The sequence below is a fragment of the Anopheles maculipalpis genome, chromosome 2RL (assembly GCF_943734695.1).
Source record: "Anopheles maculipalpis chromosome 2RL, idAnoMacuDA_375_x, whole genome shotgun sequence".
In the NCBI taxonomy this organism is placed as follows: Eukaryota; Metazoa; Arthropoda; class Insecta; order Diptera; family Culicidae; genus Anopheles; species Anopheles maculipalpis.
Genome location: NC_064871.1, coordinates 95,654,622 through 95,673,941, shown reverse-complemented (window position 1 = coordinate 95,673,941; position 19,320 = coordinate 95,654,622). Strand labels below are relative to the sequence as shown.

Sequence of the window (19,320 nt, the reverse complement as noted above, 5' to 3'; positions counted from 1 at the left end):
AAATTACAAGTCTTTAAGGTATTTGAAATATTAATTCTGTAACTTTACAAAACCGACCGTCTTTTCCCCTTAAGAGCATTACTCGTTTTGAAAACGTTTAACAGTTATTGTTTCCGGTTCCGGTGCATCACACCGAGATGCACTTGCACCTATTGTTTATGTATGAGAGAGAAAAGGGAGAGAACACTCAGCCCCATTAAAAAAAAGCGAGCATCATTTCCGTCTTATGTCCACTTCCCGTGTGCCCGTATTAACGTAAACAACACCGTACGCTTAAGACCGCAACAGCAACCAACCTCTGGATGGGTGGACAAAGTCTCCACACACGCCTCGAAGCGGTGCATAACTGTGGGGCTTGGTGGTGGTGATGGTGATGATGATGCTGTTGGCCCCATTCTTGTTATTCCACACATTTCCAACGGAAAGAATTCAAACGGTGCTCCATCTCGAACCGGTTGACCAAACCCAACACCACTTCTCTCGATTCTCTTGCTATGCTCCAACACACAACTACAACTAAACGCACAGGTACACAACATAACAGCCGCCTTCATACGAAAGGGTTAGCTTTTCGTTAAGAAAAGAGATTCGAAACGGGCCCGCCGAAATGTCTTCCCACGGGGCATGAACCGTTCGGTGGAGTTTTTTTATTTTTTATTTACAACACCACCAACACCCACTACAGAATCGCGGAACAAAAGCGCGCTTCTGAGCTTCCCAATAGTTGTGTAAATTGGGATCCGATTCTATAGGAAGTGGAATGTTTTATGTACAAAAATCTTATTTCTCGTTGTTAAGAAATGTAGCTAATGATGTCATCTTTTTTTTACTAGTTTACGCAGTGTTATCTAGCTGTAGGACTGTACCATTTCTGATGCCTATTCTGGGACTATAACATCGAGGATTTTAGACCAGCAAATTCTGGATTCTTAGACTTTAGATGACTTCGATTCATCAATTTTTGTTTTCTTGGGTATGTAAAGTAGTGCTCAGATTTAAAGCTCAAAAAATTATACTACAAATTTATGTTACATGTCGTGGAAAAAGGCGTTTTTCAGACGGAAGAGCCGGGTGTCAAATCTCATTCGGAGCGTTCCGCTGTAGTGAGGATTGACTATCATAAAGTCTAAAACTAAAATAAAGTCAAATCATAAGGTACCTACAACGTATGCTACTTTTTCAATGAAATCCTTCTAATCCTTCCTTGGCCGTACACAATCTATGGAGGACTTGGGCCTACAATACATCTCGTAAGACCTGAGCCGCCCCTCGGAACTTAATACTGCAAATTTACTGTAGTAAATTGTACAATTTTTTGAAACCAAACACCCAATTTCATAGTTCATAAACTGATTAATTAAAATCGTTAAGCATGCCGGTTTCATTATTACACACACACACACACACACACACCACCATCAATCAACATATAAAAAATCACCGGCTCACTGCATTCTGTTGCGTGTTTCTCTGTCTCTGTGTAGAGAATTGTGAAGCCTTTTTCTCCATGCGTTAAAACCAGTTTTCCAAAACTATTCAGCCCACCAAAAATTTCGTCAAGTTCTTTCCCCAACCCGTTCCCACCCTGAACAACCCTTTTCTACCCCTACGTCTCAATCCTTCTTCCCTTGAAGCAGTGTGTGAAGAGGAAACCATGTTCTCCACACACCAAAATGGGCCTTTCTTTTTTGGGGTACAGTTTTATTTACACTTTTGGAGTGTTGCGTTGATCGGTGTGTTTGTGTGTGCGTTAAGAAGCGCCTGCTATGTTGCTTATGCTGCGTGTGTTTGTATTGTGTTTACTGCACCTTATTTGATATTCCACTTTGCTTTATTGGTTCTCCAGCTTTACCGCTTTTGTACCACAGACTGATGCCACCCTCCCCCCCGTTTTGCCTGACTGATTGCTCCCACTCATCTCGCATTTCCTCTAACCCTTAGCTTCCTTCCTTTTCCACCTTTAATTCTAAACTCTCATGGAAGAAGTAACAGCAGCGGCAACCATACCGGCTTTGAGTGAGCATTCTAAACATTCTTAACCAATCTTTTCCAGCGGAACGTGTGCCCACGAGATATTGAGGATGGACGGTGAGAGGAAATTTTAAAATAAAAAATTAGGCAATAAATTGCTGCCTTTTGACTCACCTTTGATGGGTGCCGATTCGCGTACCGAATAAATTGAGTTTGTCACTCGTATGTTTCGCAGCTCAAACGACTACTACTTGATGATGATGAGCTAAGGTCCACACTCCAATGACACGTTGGCCCGTTCTAGTGGTTCGTTTCAGCACCGTACAGCAGCTTCTAAATTCTCCCTAAAACAGTGCATAATAATCACGAAGGGACAGCAGCAGTGCGTTTCCTTCCCTTTTTTTTTTTGTTTGTTTTCGTGACGGTGTCGATTGTGAGGCCCTTGTGTTGATGCGTATTATGTTTTGCTTCACTTTGCTCCGTGTGAGTCACACACTATGCACTCTATGCACAACAAACGCGCACTCACACACACAGAATACGAAAAGTAGGCTTTTGGGAGGAAAAATTGCACCTTTGACCGGGGGCAAAAGGGGACAGCTAGAAAAAAGACGCACACTTGCGTTACGAACGAATTTTCACTTTTCCTTTGTAAACATGCACACATACGCGCGCGCACTTACGCACAACATAAACCGCTACACAAACACACATATACGCGCGTTATGCTACGCTACGGGAGAATGGGAGGAGAGAAAAATAAATAAATTCGAAATTTATATTCTCCTTTTTCTTCGTTTTTCTACTGCTTCTTTTTCTTCTTATTTTGCACACGAACACTCTAAGCCGTGAGAGAACTGGTTTTTGAATTTTTCATTCAACCGGGGCCCCAAGCCCCCACACGATTTTTTCATGTGTGTTATTAATTCTCAACGCAACGCACATACCACCCCTCAACCGTTTGGCGTGCTCTTGTGTGTTTGTGTGCAGCACACGTACCGTACGTGTGTACATTGCTCACCCTACGAGGGGCAAAAAGCGCAGCGCAGCAACCGCACATACACACGTACACGAGAGCTGGACTGTCCAGTTTTTTTTTTTTTCGTGGAAACGAGAGTCAAGACAGAGAACAAAACTCACCCCAGCCCCTCTCAATCCCCACCCAGGTGGTGTAGAAGCCACGCAACCCACAAACCGAAAAAATGACACACCACCCGTTTGGATGCGAAATGGCTTCTTCACTCCCGGTCAAGATTTCCCACCTTTCTTTCCGCGTTCCACTTCACTCTTGGGGGTTGCATGCGCTCTCTTCACTACGGATTAACTTTTATGTTTCTCTTATGCTTGTTATTATGTTTTAACAAAAAAAAAAAAAAGACGCCACTGGTCACGCACCACAAACACCACTCACCGCCTGTTGGTGAACTGGTAAAGTAATTCTCACTCACAAACAAAACGCCCTCGAAATCGGCACAGCTCACGGATATGTTTTGTTTTTTCCACCACCCAGTTTGGGTTGTACCTACATCAAATTCTATGCGGTAGTTTTCAGTGACGGACCACAACGACGACGACACGACGACGCACTACGTCTGCTTTCATCGAGTTCCGCGAAGTTAATAAATTTTTCCGTTTGCTTGGCCGCGTATCGCGCAACACGGATATTGACAGCGCGGTGCGCATACTGCAGTTCGGAGGGTTGAAATATTTCAACCCCCTGTCAAATGGGTGTTGCAGTTTTAATTTTTCGAACATGGCGTGTGTGTCGGTTCGAGCGCTGTGTTTCCATTGAGCATTAGCAATTGTTGCGTTACGTTTTTAGTAAAGTTGTTTAATTTCTATGGTGCTACATTAGCTAGGATTGTATTCATTAGTTACTCTTTATTTAATCTCAGAAAATTGAATAAAATATTCATTCTGAGTAAGAATAATGTGGATTTGCATTACGCTTGGATTTTTTCTAGCAGCAACATCAGCATCAGCTATGTTAGGAAAATATTAGCAAAAGAAAACCCATTTTCCGCATAGTCATACCCATTCTGTCATTCACGTGAAACCTACACATCGATTGCTTTGGGAGCGATGATGTTGGAGGGATACTGAGCGCCAATCGGGAGCAGCACTCTGCTTGTTGGCTTATCGTTCTAATAGGGTCACGTCAGCTAAAAAATGCCATAGTAGACTTACTAACACCACATAGTTGGATAGTCCGTCCTAATTTCAGAGGACAATCAGGATGAGATTTGAAATTTTGCCCTGACATATGAAGACCGGTGCCACTGTCACCTCTATCACCAGATCACCGTGGCAAATAAAGGGTAACATTAACTCTTCTACACAAAATCAATCGTTCCGGTTTCTATGGAGACAAGGAATTTGCATGGTTTTAGCTGTTTAATATCAACTCAGTTTAAATTTTATTTTTTTCTCCTCTTCGCCTCCGTCCACTACTCGAAAAACTGCTCGCATCATCATTTGACAGCACGGTCATTTTTTTCGAACATTCTTTCTGTTCCTCTTCGTTCCTTGGGAATCGCGACGCGCAAGACGGAAGACATTTTCTTTTCAAGCCGTGTGTAAGTTTTTCGACCGTGAACCAAAGTCGTAAAATTAAACCATTTAGCAACCATTGAGCTAACTTCCGAAATCGGTGTTGCCGACTGCTTTCGCTTCCCTTATTGCAGAAATCAACGTTTGCAAGTAGTTTGCATTCGCCGCAGGCCGTCGTTTTGTGACCGCAGTTCGTCTCTCACTCGTGAAAGTGGGCAACTTCTTTGCCGGCTAATTTTTCATCACCGAAGCCACCGTAACTAGGCAGAAAAGGAAACGGAAATGGGTGTCGAAATTGTCCCAATCGCCAACGGTGATCGTAAGTATTATTTTTTTTCGGGGTGTTGTGTGGCCGGAACCGATTTGGGAACATGCATTTCAATGCTAATTTTTCTGTGTGCGTTTGTGTGTGTATGTGCGCGTGTGTCCTCTCTTTGCTATAGAAACCACCTTCCCGAAGCCTGGTCAAACTGCGGTCGTTCACTACACCGGAACGCTCGACGATGGTACGGTGTTCGATTCGTCGCGTACCCGCGGCAAGCCGTTCAAGTTCTCTGTTGGCCGCGGTGAGGTGATCAAGGGCTGGGACGAAGGTGTCGCCCAGATGTCGGTCGGCCAGCGTGCCAAGCTGGTGTGCTCGCCGGACTACGCCTACGGTAGCCGTGGCCATCCGGGTGTCATCCCACCGAACGCTCGGTTGACCTTCGACGTGGAGCTGCTGCGAGTAGAATAAGCGTCGGGGGTTTAAAGGTTTGCGCATTCGTTTCCCCACGAACTATTTACCAGATGCATTGACCGTCACACGACACACGACACCGAATCAAATCAAGTGTGGGAAGTTGAGACACGTCTTGAATTGTGCAGCAAGAAGCAGTCGAAGCGGCGGGAAGGAGTAGTAGTACCGAACGAAACTTGATAAGGAACTTCCACCCTTTTTTCCCCCTTCCAGCAGCAACAGCAACACATTCTTATCGTCTCTCGTTCGTAGCAGTCATTAGAGAAATTATCAAACATCTTCGTAAATCGCGCTTTTAAAATTGTAAAATTGTCATAGAAGTTCATCCTTTAGTCGTTACTTTTAAAAAAGCCCTGTTAAGAGCGGTCTTGCACGGAATTTTTCCAGTTTTATTCCAACAGTTGCACCCAATTGCATTTAAATATTGCACCAGAACAATCGAGTCGAAGAAATTGATGAGTGGAGATTAAGGGAAAAGAAGTACAATTAACTGAGAGATGAAGAAGCGAAGAGTTAGGTTGCTGGAGTAGGTAGAGTAATAAGCGTGAAGAAATGTTAAATCAAAAGTTTGAGTAAACGGATACGCCGACTCGAATATTATCATTAAGCAAATGGCTCTTAAAACGCATTCGCACATTACTGGCTGGTTTGTGAGCGACGATGATCGATGATAATGGTTGATAATACAAGCAAACCTCTGTCTTCTTTAAGCACTTGCCCAACATGTCTTCTCTACGCCAAATTAGCGCTCAAAGGCGGAAAAAAATCTCCATTCCTTGTTTGCTCTTTGGAATACAATCATTCACCAGTAAAGCGCTTGTCTGCTTGTCGGTTTTGCGTTACAAGATTGAAGATTATCCATTTATTGGAAGCATTTATTCGTGTGTACGATTTTTACATTTTTGTTGGGAAACACGTTTAGGGAGTTGAGTTCTTTTGCGAGAACACGCCGGAGAAATGAGAAGGACAAACGATTTAACACAACAATCTGTCTCTTCCCTCTTTTTAACCCTGAAGCTGCCCGGTAATACTGCCCCAGAGTGCAAACAAGTTTGGTAATTCTAAAACAGAACATCTAAAAATAAAATTAAAAAAACAACCCCCAGAAACACTTAGTCATGGTCGGAACAATGTGTGAAACTTACTGAAATTCAATAAAAACCATTAACTCTATACCAAATCAGAATGGGATTTTGTATAACTGTTTTATTTTGTGTTGAAGGTAAGGTATTTCTTTCTGGGATAAATTCGATTGTGTCTCCTGGCTGGTTAGGCCAGAGCGATTGTTGACATGATTCCGATGTCCTCAACACTTGCTCCCGGCCTTGGCTCAGGGTTAAGCACGTCTAGATGAGATGACCGGATCGCCAATCCGTTTGCACTCGATCTAGGGCTGCAGTAACCCACCCACGGCTGCATCCGAACTCCTACAGGTTTGATATCACTGACCCAGGCAGCGCGCTCGCTGTGCTCCTCCACACCTCGTGCCGAAAGAGCCGCTGACGAGCACCTTCCTGCTGGGACATGAGTCCGCCATCCGCATCAAATGCCGCAACCATCGTTTCCTTCCGGCTTCGACGACCGTTCATTCTTCTTCACCACACGGCTTGCTCACACACACCGGCAAAGATGATCCTTAACACCCGCCGTGCAAAAATATCGAGTGCATTGGCGTCCTCCGTCAGCATATTTCAGGACTCGTACCCGAAGAGGTCTACCGGACGTATCTGTGTGCGATATATGCGGGCATTTCGTGTGTTGATGGAGTCTTCCGGATCGCAGGAGTAGCCGTAACCCGTTGTATGCATGTTTTCCCTAAACAATGCGTCTTCGGATTTTGTTACTTAGGTTGTTTTCCGAAATTATCTCCGCCAGATCGTCACCATCAAATGATACTCTGCTTCCGGGCTCGGGCTCTATCACGGCCAGAGCCTCTGGCAAGCAGGCACTTTGTTTTCGTTGCATTGACCCTCAATCCCATTTTATTTGCCTCGTGTTTTCCTATTTACCTAGAGACTTCGAAATGTCTCTCGTAGCGATCATGTAAACTGTGCTCGGAAATGATTCAGGACAAAGATTCAATTGAGTGCGCCGCGGGCCTATAGTAGCTCAGGAGTCCACTATCAATCGCCTGGAATGCAATCGGTTTTCATACCAACAATTATAGGTTAGGGTTCCACCTTGGGAATCGATTGTTTTCTAGGCCCCAAACAGTGGAAGAAAAGGTGTTCCAAGTTAGAACGATTATTTTCCAGTCACAAAGTCTCTTTTCTTTTCTTTTCTCAACAAAAAAGCAAAGCTTGATGAAAGAAGGGAGTTGTGACGCCTCTAGCTTTAATACAGAGACTAGAATACCGGTCCGGATGTTTGCTGCATGATCTGCCTTCCTTAACAAGGTTACTGCCTCTCAAACAAGTTTGTCTTTCATTGCGAGAGTTCTCGACGGCCGCATTGACCTCACGAGGCTCCTCTCTCGGCAGTTACCTTGTACGTCCCAGGCAGGCCACTTCGCGCCCGAACAATGCTAGCCGTCAAAGAACGACGGGCGCCCCCACCTTACCGAGAAACAAAACACTCCATAATTCTTTTCGTTTTGTGGAATTAAAGACAGCCATTTATTTTGTTGCGATACTCATTTGGAATACAATCACTTTAGCATTTACCAGCGTCGAAATAAATACAAAAATACACACAAACAAACAAACCAAAATCCGAACCACCCGAAAGAATTCAAAATTCAATATCCCATTACCAACTAGACTCTTTCACGTGCACTTTCTGCCCGCTATTGCTAAATGAACCACATTGCTTAGTAGAAGAACAGTTCCGGGAAGTTATTTTCGTAGATTGGCCGCTGACCAGCACCCGCGTGCTTGCCCGGTTCGATCATTGTCGGTCCGCTTAAGCCACCGTTAGCACCAAGCAGCGATCCGGCCTGCACACTGCACGTGGCCGAGATTTGTCGTTCCGCGGACAGTGCGTTAAAGATTTCGTTCAGCTTGTTCTGTATGACGTCGTGCTTCGGTTCGGTACGGCGTACCAAATCTTCGAACGCAGTTTCGCGGAAGGTACGCCCGATTGCCATCTGCTTTTCGCGTGCCTCCCGTTTGGATGCTTCCGTCGGTTCGGCCAGCACGCGCTTCATCGATTCGAAGTTGTATTCCGATGCGAGCGAACGTTTCTGTACGCCGGGCGAACTGCTAACGCTTTCGATGTCGTTGTAGCTTGAATCGACCACACTGTTCCGGACGGCGCCTTGGTCGGAGGGGAAGAGAAAAAAAGGGGGTTATTCAAGTTAGTCCGGAATAAAAGGGAAGCTTCGATAAACACATACTGTGCGTGTCGACCCAGGAATGGCGATGGGCCGATATGTCCGTCTGATTGAGCGCGTACGGTGTGCCCGTCTGGACACGATTGCATTCCAAACCGGCCTGCTGTAAGCATTCGGCCACCGCTAGCTTGTCGATGAGCAGATGGGGCAGATTGGTGTTTAGCGTACTCGGCGCACTCTTGTCGTTGTCCATCAGTGGTGGGAGCAGGTAGGATGCCTCCTCTTTCCGGGCTTGGATCAGCTTTTCCACGTACTCTACCAGCGAACCGATGCCGGTACAGCGTCCGAGCAGGATTAGTAGCGAAATGGCAATGCTGTGCAGATTGCAACGATGCTTTGGTGATAGTTCCACCTCGGTTACGGCCACTTGCTGTACGCTGGAATGAGACAGAGAGAGACAAAGAGAAAGAAATTGTAAAGTCCATTCCAGGGAAAGCGAAGCTAATTGAATTACATCCATGGTAGTTCAATTTATTCGATTCGAGAGGAGGTAAAAGAGGGAAGATTTATTGATTTTGTGAATATTTTAAGTGAAATGTATATTGGTGCTCTCGTAGCTAAAAGCATCCATTAGAAGGACGTCCTTTTGGTGAGCTAATTGTGATACAATCGATATCGTTTGAAGCGCTACCTTTTGAGGGAGAAGAGCTGCAAGATGGGAAAGAGCTACTTCGTCAGGACGAAGAGCTTGAAGAGTGCGAAGAGGTAGTGAGGGCCAAGAGCTACCTTTATGAAATAGAAGAGCGAGCTCAGAGTCTTTAGAACATTGAGGTGAGGCCTCCTAGTAGCTCTGAAGCTCACTACCTAACACTATTGGATGAGGATTTCGCGCCCATGCCCTACCAGGACGTTGTATGAAAGAGCAGAAGGGCACACGCCATGCTCGATAGAGCGGACCAAGAAGCGAAAAACTCACCCCAGTACAAACAGCAAAATCTCCTGCACCGTCTCCCCGCACGCCATTTCTACGATTACCAGCGCGATCGTGTTGTACGACGACTTCAACACCTCCAGATGATTTTCCTGCGACATGCTTTCGATGATTGCCTGCAGTATGTTCGAGCCGTACTTGTGCGTAAACAGAATGTCCGATCGGGATGGACTTTCGATTGTTAGTGTCGGATAGTGGCTCACACTGATCACGTTCAGCAGATGCTGATTCTGATGCCGATCGAGCAGCTGCTGGAAGATTTGCATCACAATTATGCGGATCGGGATGGAAGCGGCCCGTGCCATCTTGAGCAGCGGCTGTAGGAACGATACTGGGAATGCTTTCTCGAACGAAACGGTCCGGTACTGTGTGCCGACTTTGAGTAAACTTTTCAGCAAAATGTTCTGCAGCAATTGATCACCCCGGCTCTTGTTCGATGGATCCGGTACTGTGTTCATGATGAAGAGCATTATTTCAATCTTCTGATAATCCGGATGATGGTTGGCGAATTCGCCGAGTGCGTTTATGAGCGCTTCCTGGTACTGTGTCTCTTCCGATGCGGATTCGTGCTGTGTGCTAACGCTTGTTTTTAGATGCATAAGCAAATTGTTGATGATATCGAGTGCGGATGGACCCACACTTTCGCCCGCTGCGATGGCGATAATCTTCGAAAGTACCACCGCCAATGAGGTGCGCGTTTTGGGCGATGATGTTAGGTTCTGGTCGAGATGGGACATGAGCGTTTCGACGACCGTGTACGAGTACTGTGGTTGAATCGAAATCATCACAATCCGGAACGTATCAATGGCGAATTTGTTCGGCACCCACAGCTTATGGTGATCGAGATGCGTTAACAGTGGCTTAAGCACGGATTTGATATGTCCAAACGAAGCTCTACTGACGAGTTCGCGTAGTACAGCTTCCGCTAGCAGTGGCGGCGTTGAAGGCGTTGCTTCCGTGTCAGTCGTTTTCGATGGTCCCGATTGCATGTTGAACAGCAGCGAAGGGACAATCTTCTCCATGTGCTGTTTTTCCCAAATGTTTGCCACCAAATCGTCGGAAACCGTCTTCCGAATAACGCCTTGTAGACCCTTTATCCCAGCCATCCGGATACTATCGCGCAGCTCCATATCTTCATTGTTGCCGTAACACATGGAGGAAAACTTTGAGATGAAAAAGTCATACCGCCGATGGTATGACGGTGTGTCCTCTTCAATGTTGGCGAACCGTACGAACGAATTGGTGGCCATTATCTGTAGCGTTGGATTCGTGTCCTCGAGCAGCTTCTGTACCATGCGCAGGAATGACTCAACGAACAGATTCAGTATCTGGGCGTGACATGCCATCAGCAGCAGGTCCATCGCTTCCATCGCAATCTCGACAAACTTGTAGCGCTTTCGGTAGATATCCTTCGAGGCACGCTGGTACAGATACTCGCCGATACGGTCGAGCTTTTCCGGCGAGCGCAGCGAGTAGAAGGTGAGCTTTTCCATGTTCGATTTCACCAACCCATCTTCCGGATTGGCTGGAAAGATGTTATCCACCAGCCGCTTGTAGCGTGGCCGTAAGGCCGAACAGCAACCACAACAACCTGCGAAGGAAGATACAATCATTAATATCGTACTAATAAAAAGACACTTTATTCTGGATAAATGAGTAAAGTTTACCTAGCATTTTAGGATAGGAGTGAGTTGGGGGAATACTTTGTATGGAGGTGGTGCACGCAAGCACAACAAAAAGCACGCACTATCACGGACGGTAAAGGAAACAATTGACAAAACTGTTGCTGCCCTTCTGGCGACAGCTACATTACACACATCGGGGGAGCTAATTGGACCATTTTTTATCAGGCAATTACTACGGACACTTTCGCAAAACCGTTTCACAACCGGACGACGAGATACGAACAGCGAGACAGAGTGGAAATAAAAACACACGCACGAACACAGCGAAACGATTGAGTTTGACAGGTGACGTCATACTCGGATTGTTTTGGTCAGCTGTTTTTGTGTGGAATTTTGAAGGACTAAATGGAGGTTATTTGCTCATTTTAAGTTAACAAACTATACATTAAACATATTTTGAGCAGAGGATAATTTAATAGGATAATAAAATAAATAAAAAAGTATATTAAATTGCATAACTGTCAATCTTTCATCAGCAAACCGATTCGTGCAGTTTGCATTCGATGTACTTTCGAGCAGTTATTGAATTCGAGGCAATGCAACTTTGTAGAACCGTTTTGTTTGGAACAGAATCCCATAATTGTTTCGCTCTTGGGAAGTTCATTATAAAAATGAAAAAAAAATCAAATAAAACCTCCAAGTAGTTTTTTTGCTCCTACATTTTGCTGTCCATGGTAATCTTAAAATGTGAACTTTTTGCTGTATAAAGTTGCATAAAGTTTCTACAGGAAGAGTTCTACATTCAGTGAAGGGTAGAAGGGGGAATGGAGGGAGTGAGTGAGGGGGGGAGGGTTTAGAAGCAAGAATCCCTGCTCTTCCCATGGGCAGGATCCTCAACACAAAAACTTTACTACGAAGCCCCATGAACGATTTGTTTTGGACTTCAGGTCGAGGCTTTTTTGAGCCCTACGCGGTCGCTCAATCCGCTTATAGGAAGATCCACCTCTGACTGTCATTCTTTTCATTATTCGTTAAAATTAAAAACCACTAAGGCTCGTACTGTTCCGAAAAAATAAAATTCCCATCATTACATATTTCATTAAGAAGGAAGTAAGGATTTAACTAAGTATTACTTCCTTACTTGCCGAATGAAAAGCCAAATTGTGTGACTCTGAACACGTGGAGATCTCTACATCTATACATATGATACTACAGATGTACAGATACTCTTGTATCTGTACATATGTACAAAAGAACTTATCTAATTTTTACTATCTTTTACACTATTAGTTAATTTTTGTTTTATATGATTGAAGATTGATTTTTTAGCTGAATGATTCAACAAGCATGTATGAATTGTTTTTGTTTACTTTTTTAATCATACCAAAGCATGATTCATTTCATTACTAAAGGTAAACACACAGGAGAGCTAGCGCTACAAAAATAACGCTCAATTTGATTCTTCTCAATCGATATTCGTCAACTGGGAAAGGTAGGTTCGCTAACACGCTAGCCATCCATGTTTCCATGTCCCGGAAGTGTTCCGCCATGTTCCAGATAGTCACGCGACCCTGTTTCATAGAACACAGCGTTTACTTCCCGTTTACTCCTACAAGCCATTTTATCACCACCCTCGAAACATCCCTCTCTATTCCCTTGGTAAACATTACGTCCCGCGTTATGTAATATTGGAGCTTGGACAATTTTTCTGCCTACAAGACAACCACCCATGACGGTATTTTTACTTACATCCTTCGGTACACTTTTTCACAAACGAGTCCAAAAACTCGGGCATTTCCAGTGGCTCGAAGCAGCATTTTATCATCGACATCCTGTTTACGTTGTTTACGGTGACGAATGTTTTAGGAATATGTCTTTGCTGGAAGATTATCTGTAGCAGTAATCGCAGAATAAGTAAATTAAAGCTGAGCGGTACGTTTGATGGTCATTCGCACGGGATGAAGAGATTGCATATGCTAATTTACACAAAATATTCACTGCAGAAGCTTAAAAAGTAAGCAAACACCATCCATCATCGCATCACAAAGAATCACTAATTAAATTAGCTCGGTTTTCAGCTGATTCACTTGAGTTGTATTTAGAACGCTCCTTAAACGTCCATAGCTGCGGCTCGGTGGTGCAGTTTTGAGCTCATTCGATCACATTAGCAATACAGTAGCATGTCAAGCTTTATATCACTATTTACTAATAAAACAATCTTTCGATATTGGGAATTCATATCACACAAACTGCTAGGAAGTTAACTTATTTTCACGTAGCACGAAAACTAGCCAAACAAGGTCAAACTTGTACGGCCTTCGCCCCACCACCGGCAAGGAAAATTTTCCCACCCGTATCCCGATTAATATCTCTCTCTCTCACACACTCTATATCCGTTCTAAGCGTAGCAGGTTATCCTCACGCTCGACCATCTTCGACTGGTACACCGTGTTCGAGTTTGGTAGACGCGCGAGACTGTTTTGTGACCAGCTTTTCCCGACCCATGCGCACTGCGAACTCACTCTCTGCTTTTTCACCGATTACTTCAGTCACAAACAGAACCCGAAAGGAAAGTTCGTGTCCTCGGCCACCAACACCTGACTGGTACGAAGGAAAAATCGCTGTTCGGATTTTCGCGCGTGTTACAGGTTGTTTTGGGCTACGATTTATGAATGGATTTTACAGCCATTGAAGGGAACTGCTCGTTTGTGTTCTGACGACTTCACGTGCAAGCGGTTTCACAGATGTGGTTTGTTTGAAATGGAACCCTCGGACACGGACACGTGGGTCGTGCCATGCACACGAAGCAAAGTCAAGTAAAATTAGAGCTGCAGCGATCCGAAACGGAAACGTTACTTATCAATTGCATTTGTGATCTGCTTTCAAGGTCAGTTCGGATATGACTAAAGCGATGGTTGGGTGGGAAAATAAGTTTCGCATGAAAACGTAAGCAGGTCAATGTTGCTAGAAGTGTTTTAAGACATAATAAGTTAAAATGTATTAGACATTGAATGGTAATTGTATTAAAAGAGACGTAAGTAGGGACGAGATCGAAGCCAGTCTTCAAACGGCAGGACCGAGCATCAAATCCCAAACAAACTGTTCCCTCGTAGTGAAGAATGATTCGCCAACTATGTGGAATCAATAAGTGTAGTAAGCCATTCGATGGTCGACGTGATTAGTGATGGGCAAAGTAGAACAATTTGCTGTAATGTGCGCAAGTGCAAGCAAATTTTATTGTGCGCACAGAGCGCGCACTTGACAGGAATCGTACTTACCTAGGACTGGCTCGGACAGGCTTGGTCAGGCTCGGAAAGGCTTGGATAGGCTCAGCTACATTGGAGAGCTTCAAACCTATGATCAATGTCATCAGTGTATATCGGAACAACTGGACTGAGTTATAGAAGATGGTCAGGAAGTCCCCGAAGTCTCCGAGACTCGGGTCTAACCCTCCTTATTGCAATATTCATGTGGTGTTGATCATTGTCATCGTTAACTTGGTTGGGAGTTTTACAGTCCTTTCCTAATTTAACTCTCTGTAGAGTGTCATCTCTATATCATTACTAAAAAAAATATTTAGAAAAATATCTCCCAAAAAAGATTTACAAAAGAAATTAAAACACATCAGAAAATAGAAGAATAATTGTTTACTTTACTACGCTAATACTGATGCCATGCGAGGACGAAGAAAAAGAAAAAAATGCAACAACCCACTTAAAAACGCTCAAGTTCACTTTCAACGCTCTTTTTCGGCGTTTAACGAGCACCGAAAATAGCTAAACGAGAAAAGAAAAAAAAAACGTTTACCCTACGAGTGTTCTAATTCAACACGCTCGTAAACGGTGTGTGTGTGTGTGTGTGTGTTGGGCGCACAGGCGGTACTTACAATTTCCCTTCAAGAACTCAAAACGATCTATAAGCCTTCAGATCAGAGCACAAAATCCGCCGATCATCGGTTACGAGACGGCAAAAAAAGGTAAAAAACAAGTGCAAAAAAACTGAGTAAAAGCGGAAAAGCGAACTCCACTTTGGCGCTGCTACCGTTTCATTAGGTGCGGTAAAATTTTCCGTTTTCTTTACAGACAAGCAAAAATGTTCGTCTTTTTTTTGTAACCCACTCGCGTTACTTGTTATTTGTGCGATTCGCTACATTTATTATTACGAACGTTCGGCAATGCAATTTTCGCTTTCACCACGGCTTTGTCTTCCTTCCTAGTTTTGGGGGGGGGGGGGGGGGGGGGGGTGAGCATCTTTAAGAACAATTAGCTCGATCATGTAGCAATATTTATATGAAACGCTTTATCGTTATGATGCTATTTATAGGGAAGGAATTTTGCACCCTCCTCAATGAAGCTTTTCGCCGCGGCTCACTGGCAAAGATGCACTTTCATAATGTGCTATCCATTAGCGCGTCTCCTTAGCGTGGACACGAGTTATGTTTGGCGGCGGGTGGACGAGCGATACATCAATACCCCATTGCACAATAGTGCACACAACCACAGCGCATAACAACGCATATCCATTCGGTTGGCCGGATGCCAGCGTGCTCCGAAAGCTTCGGCAAAGTTTTGTACGCAAAATTATGGAAAAAACGAAATACGGACGATGCTGTTGTGCGTAGCAGCAAATAGGCGATTAATTTCACCCCCAGCCAAACCACCCTCTTGAGGGTGGGGGAAGGCAGGGAGGCAAGGCATCCACAACACAAAAGGGGTGTGGTTGTAATGTAAAAGACTGTGAAAATGAAAAGAAAAGTGTGTGTGAGTCTGTGTTCGCGCTTGTGTGCTAATAAAGCACATAATAATCGGTTAAACATTCATTGACCCGCTACACCAAGTGCTTAATGTGTTGCTTCTTGCAATGCACTTTTTGCCGCACACTACATTCGGTGCGCTTACTTTGAATTTTGCCAAAATAATTTGCATCCCCAATGAGGAGAGAACCTTTTGCTTTGAGTGACAGTTTGATTGATAGGAAGCTTAATTCGCACGACAAACTGCTACAAGGAACGCTTTAAACACGCAACAACACACACTCACACGGATAGAGAGAGGAGCATTTGCCACCAATAAATTTACTCTACATCCCTCGTTTTTTTTTTTTTGTTTGTTTGAGAAGTTCTTCTTACAAGTGTTGTGGACCTGTGGACGTCCCTAACATCGGGGTGAGTGTGGTTTTTTTTCCTTATGTTTTCATTTTAGCTTAAAGCTCGATTTAAAGACGATTGTCAAGTGCCCGGTATAAGGCGTGTGTACCAGCAGAACGACTCTCTGCTATCGTACGTGGGACCCGTCGGTCATTACGTACGTTTAGCACGTTCTGGCCATTGGTATAAGTTGGTGGACTTCTTTTTTTTTCATTTTCACGAACCTGGCGGGCGATCGGTGTGGTTACATGGATCCCCCGTTAGCAGGATTTCAGTGAGATGGTGGTGCCGTACCGGACAGGTCTGTCAAGATGAATTTCGGTGGTACTTCATCATCGTCAAGATTGTGGCGATTAAAGCCTTTGCTTTGGTGTGTTGCTTTTGGTGACTGAGAGGAAGAGGGACCAAGCATGAGATTGTTGTTGTTTTTTTTTAATTGTTGGTTAATGTAATGCGTTTGTTACTTAGCAGGAAAGATTAGCTAGAAAAGATGACAAGATTTTCTATGACACACTAAATGTTCATAAGTGTAAAGTTGTGTGGAAATTATGTTAGAAAAGCAAAAGATAAAAAGAGTAATTTGATGAAAATGGATAAGAAAGGATAAAATAAATAATCAACGAAAAAGAAGGTAACAATGAAAGATAAAAAATCACAAAAGAATTTGACTTTCTACTGTTATTACTTTGGTTTTTGTTTCTATTCCTGTTTTTTGTATTTTATTTCATTTCTTACCCCTTTCTTAAATTTTAAAGCGTACTTCGTGATTTATTTGTTTAGCTCTTTGTTAGATATTTTTTTATTTAATTTTGTTGGCCTTTTGATATTAAATTATTTAAAGCTTATTTTTTTCTAGTTGTTTTTAAAATTTGTTTCATTATTATCAATAGAGTTTTAAATTTTTACAAAACTTCACGCAAATAAAGCCGTCAGCTTCAAGGCATCCTTTGTTAATCCTGAGAACAAAACACAAAAAACTACGCCCAGAATGAAATTTATGGGAATTAATCGCAAGTAGTTATCATTACCATATGGTTTATTGCGTTTTGTTTATTGTCTCTGTACGGGACCTCTTCCCGTAACACACTTGCCATGGTCACCAATGTCGTCAGAAAAAAAAATTCCCCGAGAGAGAGAGAGTGAGATAGGGAAAAGAAATAAAATAAAGAAATACGCACACAGAAAGAAAAAAGCCCGAAAATTGTAGAACATAATTTCGTCATCCTTAGCACAAAAGTGGATAAGATTGCCGTGGGGTAAATTATGCGCCCACCTTCTCATGCACCACGGGAAGTGAAGACGCGTCAAGTGTTCCTTCGTCTGCTTGTTTGTGAAGCAAGGAGTCTTCACTTGAACATGACCAAAGGATGGTTTTGGGGAGTGTTGCTAATGTGATGCTGCTGCTGAGAGGTAAGCCACGGTGTTTGTATGGTTCCAGGGTGGTTAGTTGGCATTGGGAAGGTTTGATGGCTGGCTTCTAATGGGGTGTATGCGTACGCCGTGGGCACATGATCGTTGATCGTGCGATCGCCGTTATCGCAAATGGTCGAACTCGATGAAGAAGATGTTTATCGCCACTTAATCTCGCGCTCAACGGGTTTCCTTTCCATCTTTTACTGATGCCAAGGGCAAGGGTCGATGCGGGATCGAATGTAAAGTGCATTAGAGTGGTGGTGCTGAGTGGTGTCTTTGGAGTTGGATGTGGGTTAGCGGATAGCCGAAGGATTATCTTGCAGTTGAGAATTTGAGCTCGTTATTTAAACCTAAGCTTGCTTTAGTAGCTGTCGTACTTTTGAAACATTTAATTTCTATTTCGTTTACTAATTTTAAGTAGAGAAATAAAATAGAGAAGAATGGAAAAAATGAATAAGAATTCTTCAGATACTCCACAAGAAAAGGATGAATTCAATGAATACATTGAAATTAATATTAAATCATCAAAAAGTAATTTATTAAGAGCTTTCAAACTGCTTAAGCACGCATTACACGACTTGGAACACACACACAAGAAAGAATACTTTGTTGGAGCATTTTCATTCAACTACCTTTTGTTCGCCGAAAGCAAGCTCAGCATCTCAAAGGCTTAACAAAAAGCCAAGCCAGCAATTCACTACCCATCATGCTGCGTCACGCACTCGTAACAAGTGAAAATATCATTAACGCACGCCGGGACCAGATATAAAAGGGCAAGCATCAGGTGTCTCCCTCCCTTTTGGCAGCGAATGCACAAAATAATCACAATAAATCCCGTACAATAAGTATTGCATAAAACAGGCACACGAAATGCATTCGTGCTTGCAACCGGAGGGACCGCCGGACGTCGCCTAAATTATGCCAAGCGATAATTCTTTCCAACCGCCTCGCTTAATCCTAATTAAATTTTACACCAATGCTTCTCTTGCGGTTCCATCCGAGCAAGGGGTTTCGGGACAATGCTGCGACAAATGTGTGCAAAAGGAAGCAGCGAAAAATAATGTATAAATTGCAATAAACTAAAAAATAAACGTAAACTGTAAGCAAGAATCATAACCTAACGAGCATTGCAAGACAGAGGGTGGGACTGAAAAAGGGACCTTTTTTTTTTGGTTGGTGTGGTTGCCTTTTTTCCGTTTCGTCTTTTACAAGCCTTTCGTGTTATGTCCCGAAGGCACAGAATTTATAGAGATGTTACGCTAAGCTTGCGCCAAACCGGCCCAAAACCCCTCCGGGCGACAGCATCGGCTCATCGTTTCGGAGCGACTCAATTTTCGCATGCGTTTTCTACCTATTTTTATGTTGGAGCTGTATTTTATTTATTATGCGTTTTCGGCACTCGTCCTTTGGGAAGGAATGTCTTGTCGAATTCCGTTTTATCGGCAGGTTTCTGTATATTTTTGAAGCCATGTCTTCACAACGCACAGCCAATGTGTCGAACCTTTTACTTTGTTTCGCTTTTTAGTTGCGGTTGCATTCGATATCTTGTCAACGGCATATGTTTTTCGATGCAAACAACATATTTTTAATTGAAGAAAGCAGATCACGGATGTCGGC

The 19,320-nt window shown here is 43.6% G+C and overlaps 2 protein-coding genes across 3 annotated transcripts; one reads left to right on the top strand and one right to left on the bottom strand.

Moving 5' to 3' along the window:
• Window positions 1–4,735: 4,735 nt before the first annotated feature.
• LOC126568618 (peptidyl-prolyl cis-trans isomerase Fkbp12) lies at window positions 4,736–5,288 on the top strand. The gene is made up of 2 exons (XM_050225126.1): window positions 4,736–4,840; window positions 4,965–5,288. The coding sequence occupies exons 1-2, from the start codon at window positions 4,804–4,806 to the stop codon at window positions 5,252–5,254; spliced, it is 327 nt and encodes a 108-aa protein (XP_050081083.1). The 5' UTR covers window positions 4,736–4,803; the 3' UTR covers window positions 5,255–5,288.
• Window positions 5,289–8,039: 2,751 nt separating this feature from the next.
• LOC126567898 (protein EFR3 homolog cmp44E) lies at window positions 8,040–12,975 on the bottom strand. 2 transcript variants are annotated; one of them, XM_050224245.1, is made up of 4 exons: window positions 12,894–12,975; window positions 9,505–11,110; window positions 8,592–8,965; window positions 8,040–8,512 (listed from the first exon to the last, which is right to left on the bottom strand). In XM_050224245.1, exons 1-4 carry the CDS (start codon window positions 12,973–12,975, stop codon window positions 8,067–8,069), a joined length of 2,508 nt encoding a protein of 835 aa, XP_050080202.1. In that variant the 3' UTR covers window positions 8,040–8,066. The 2 variants fall into 2 exon arrangements, with proteins under 2 accessions (XP_050080202.1, XP_050080203.1); XM_050224246.1 differs by lacking the exon at window positions 12,894–12,975 and adding an exon at window positions 11,187–11,228.
• Window positions 12,976–19,320: the final 6,345 nt, after the last annotated feature.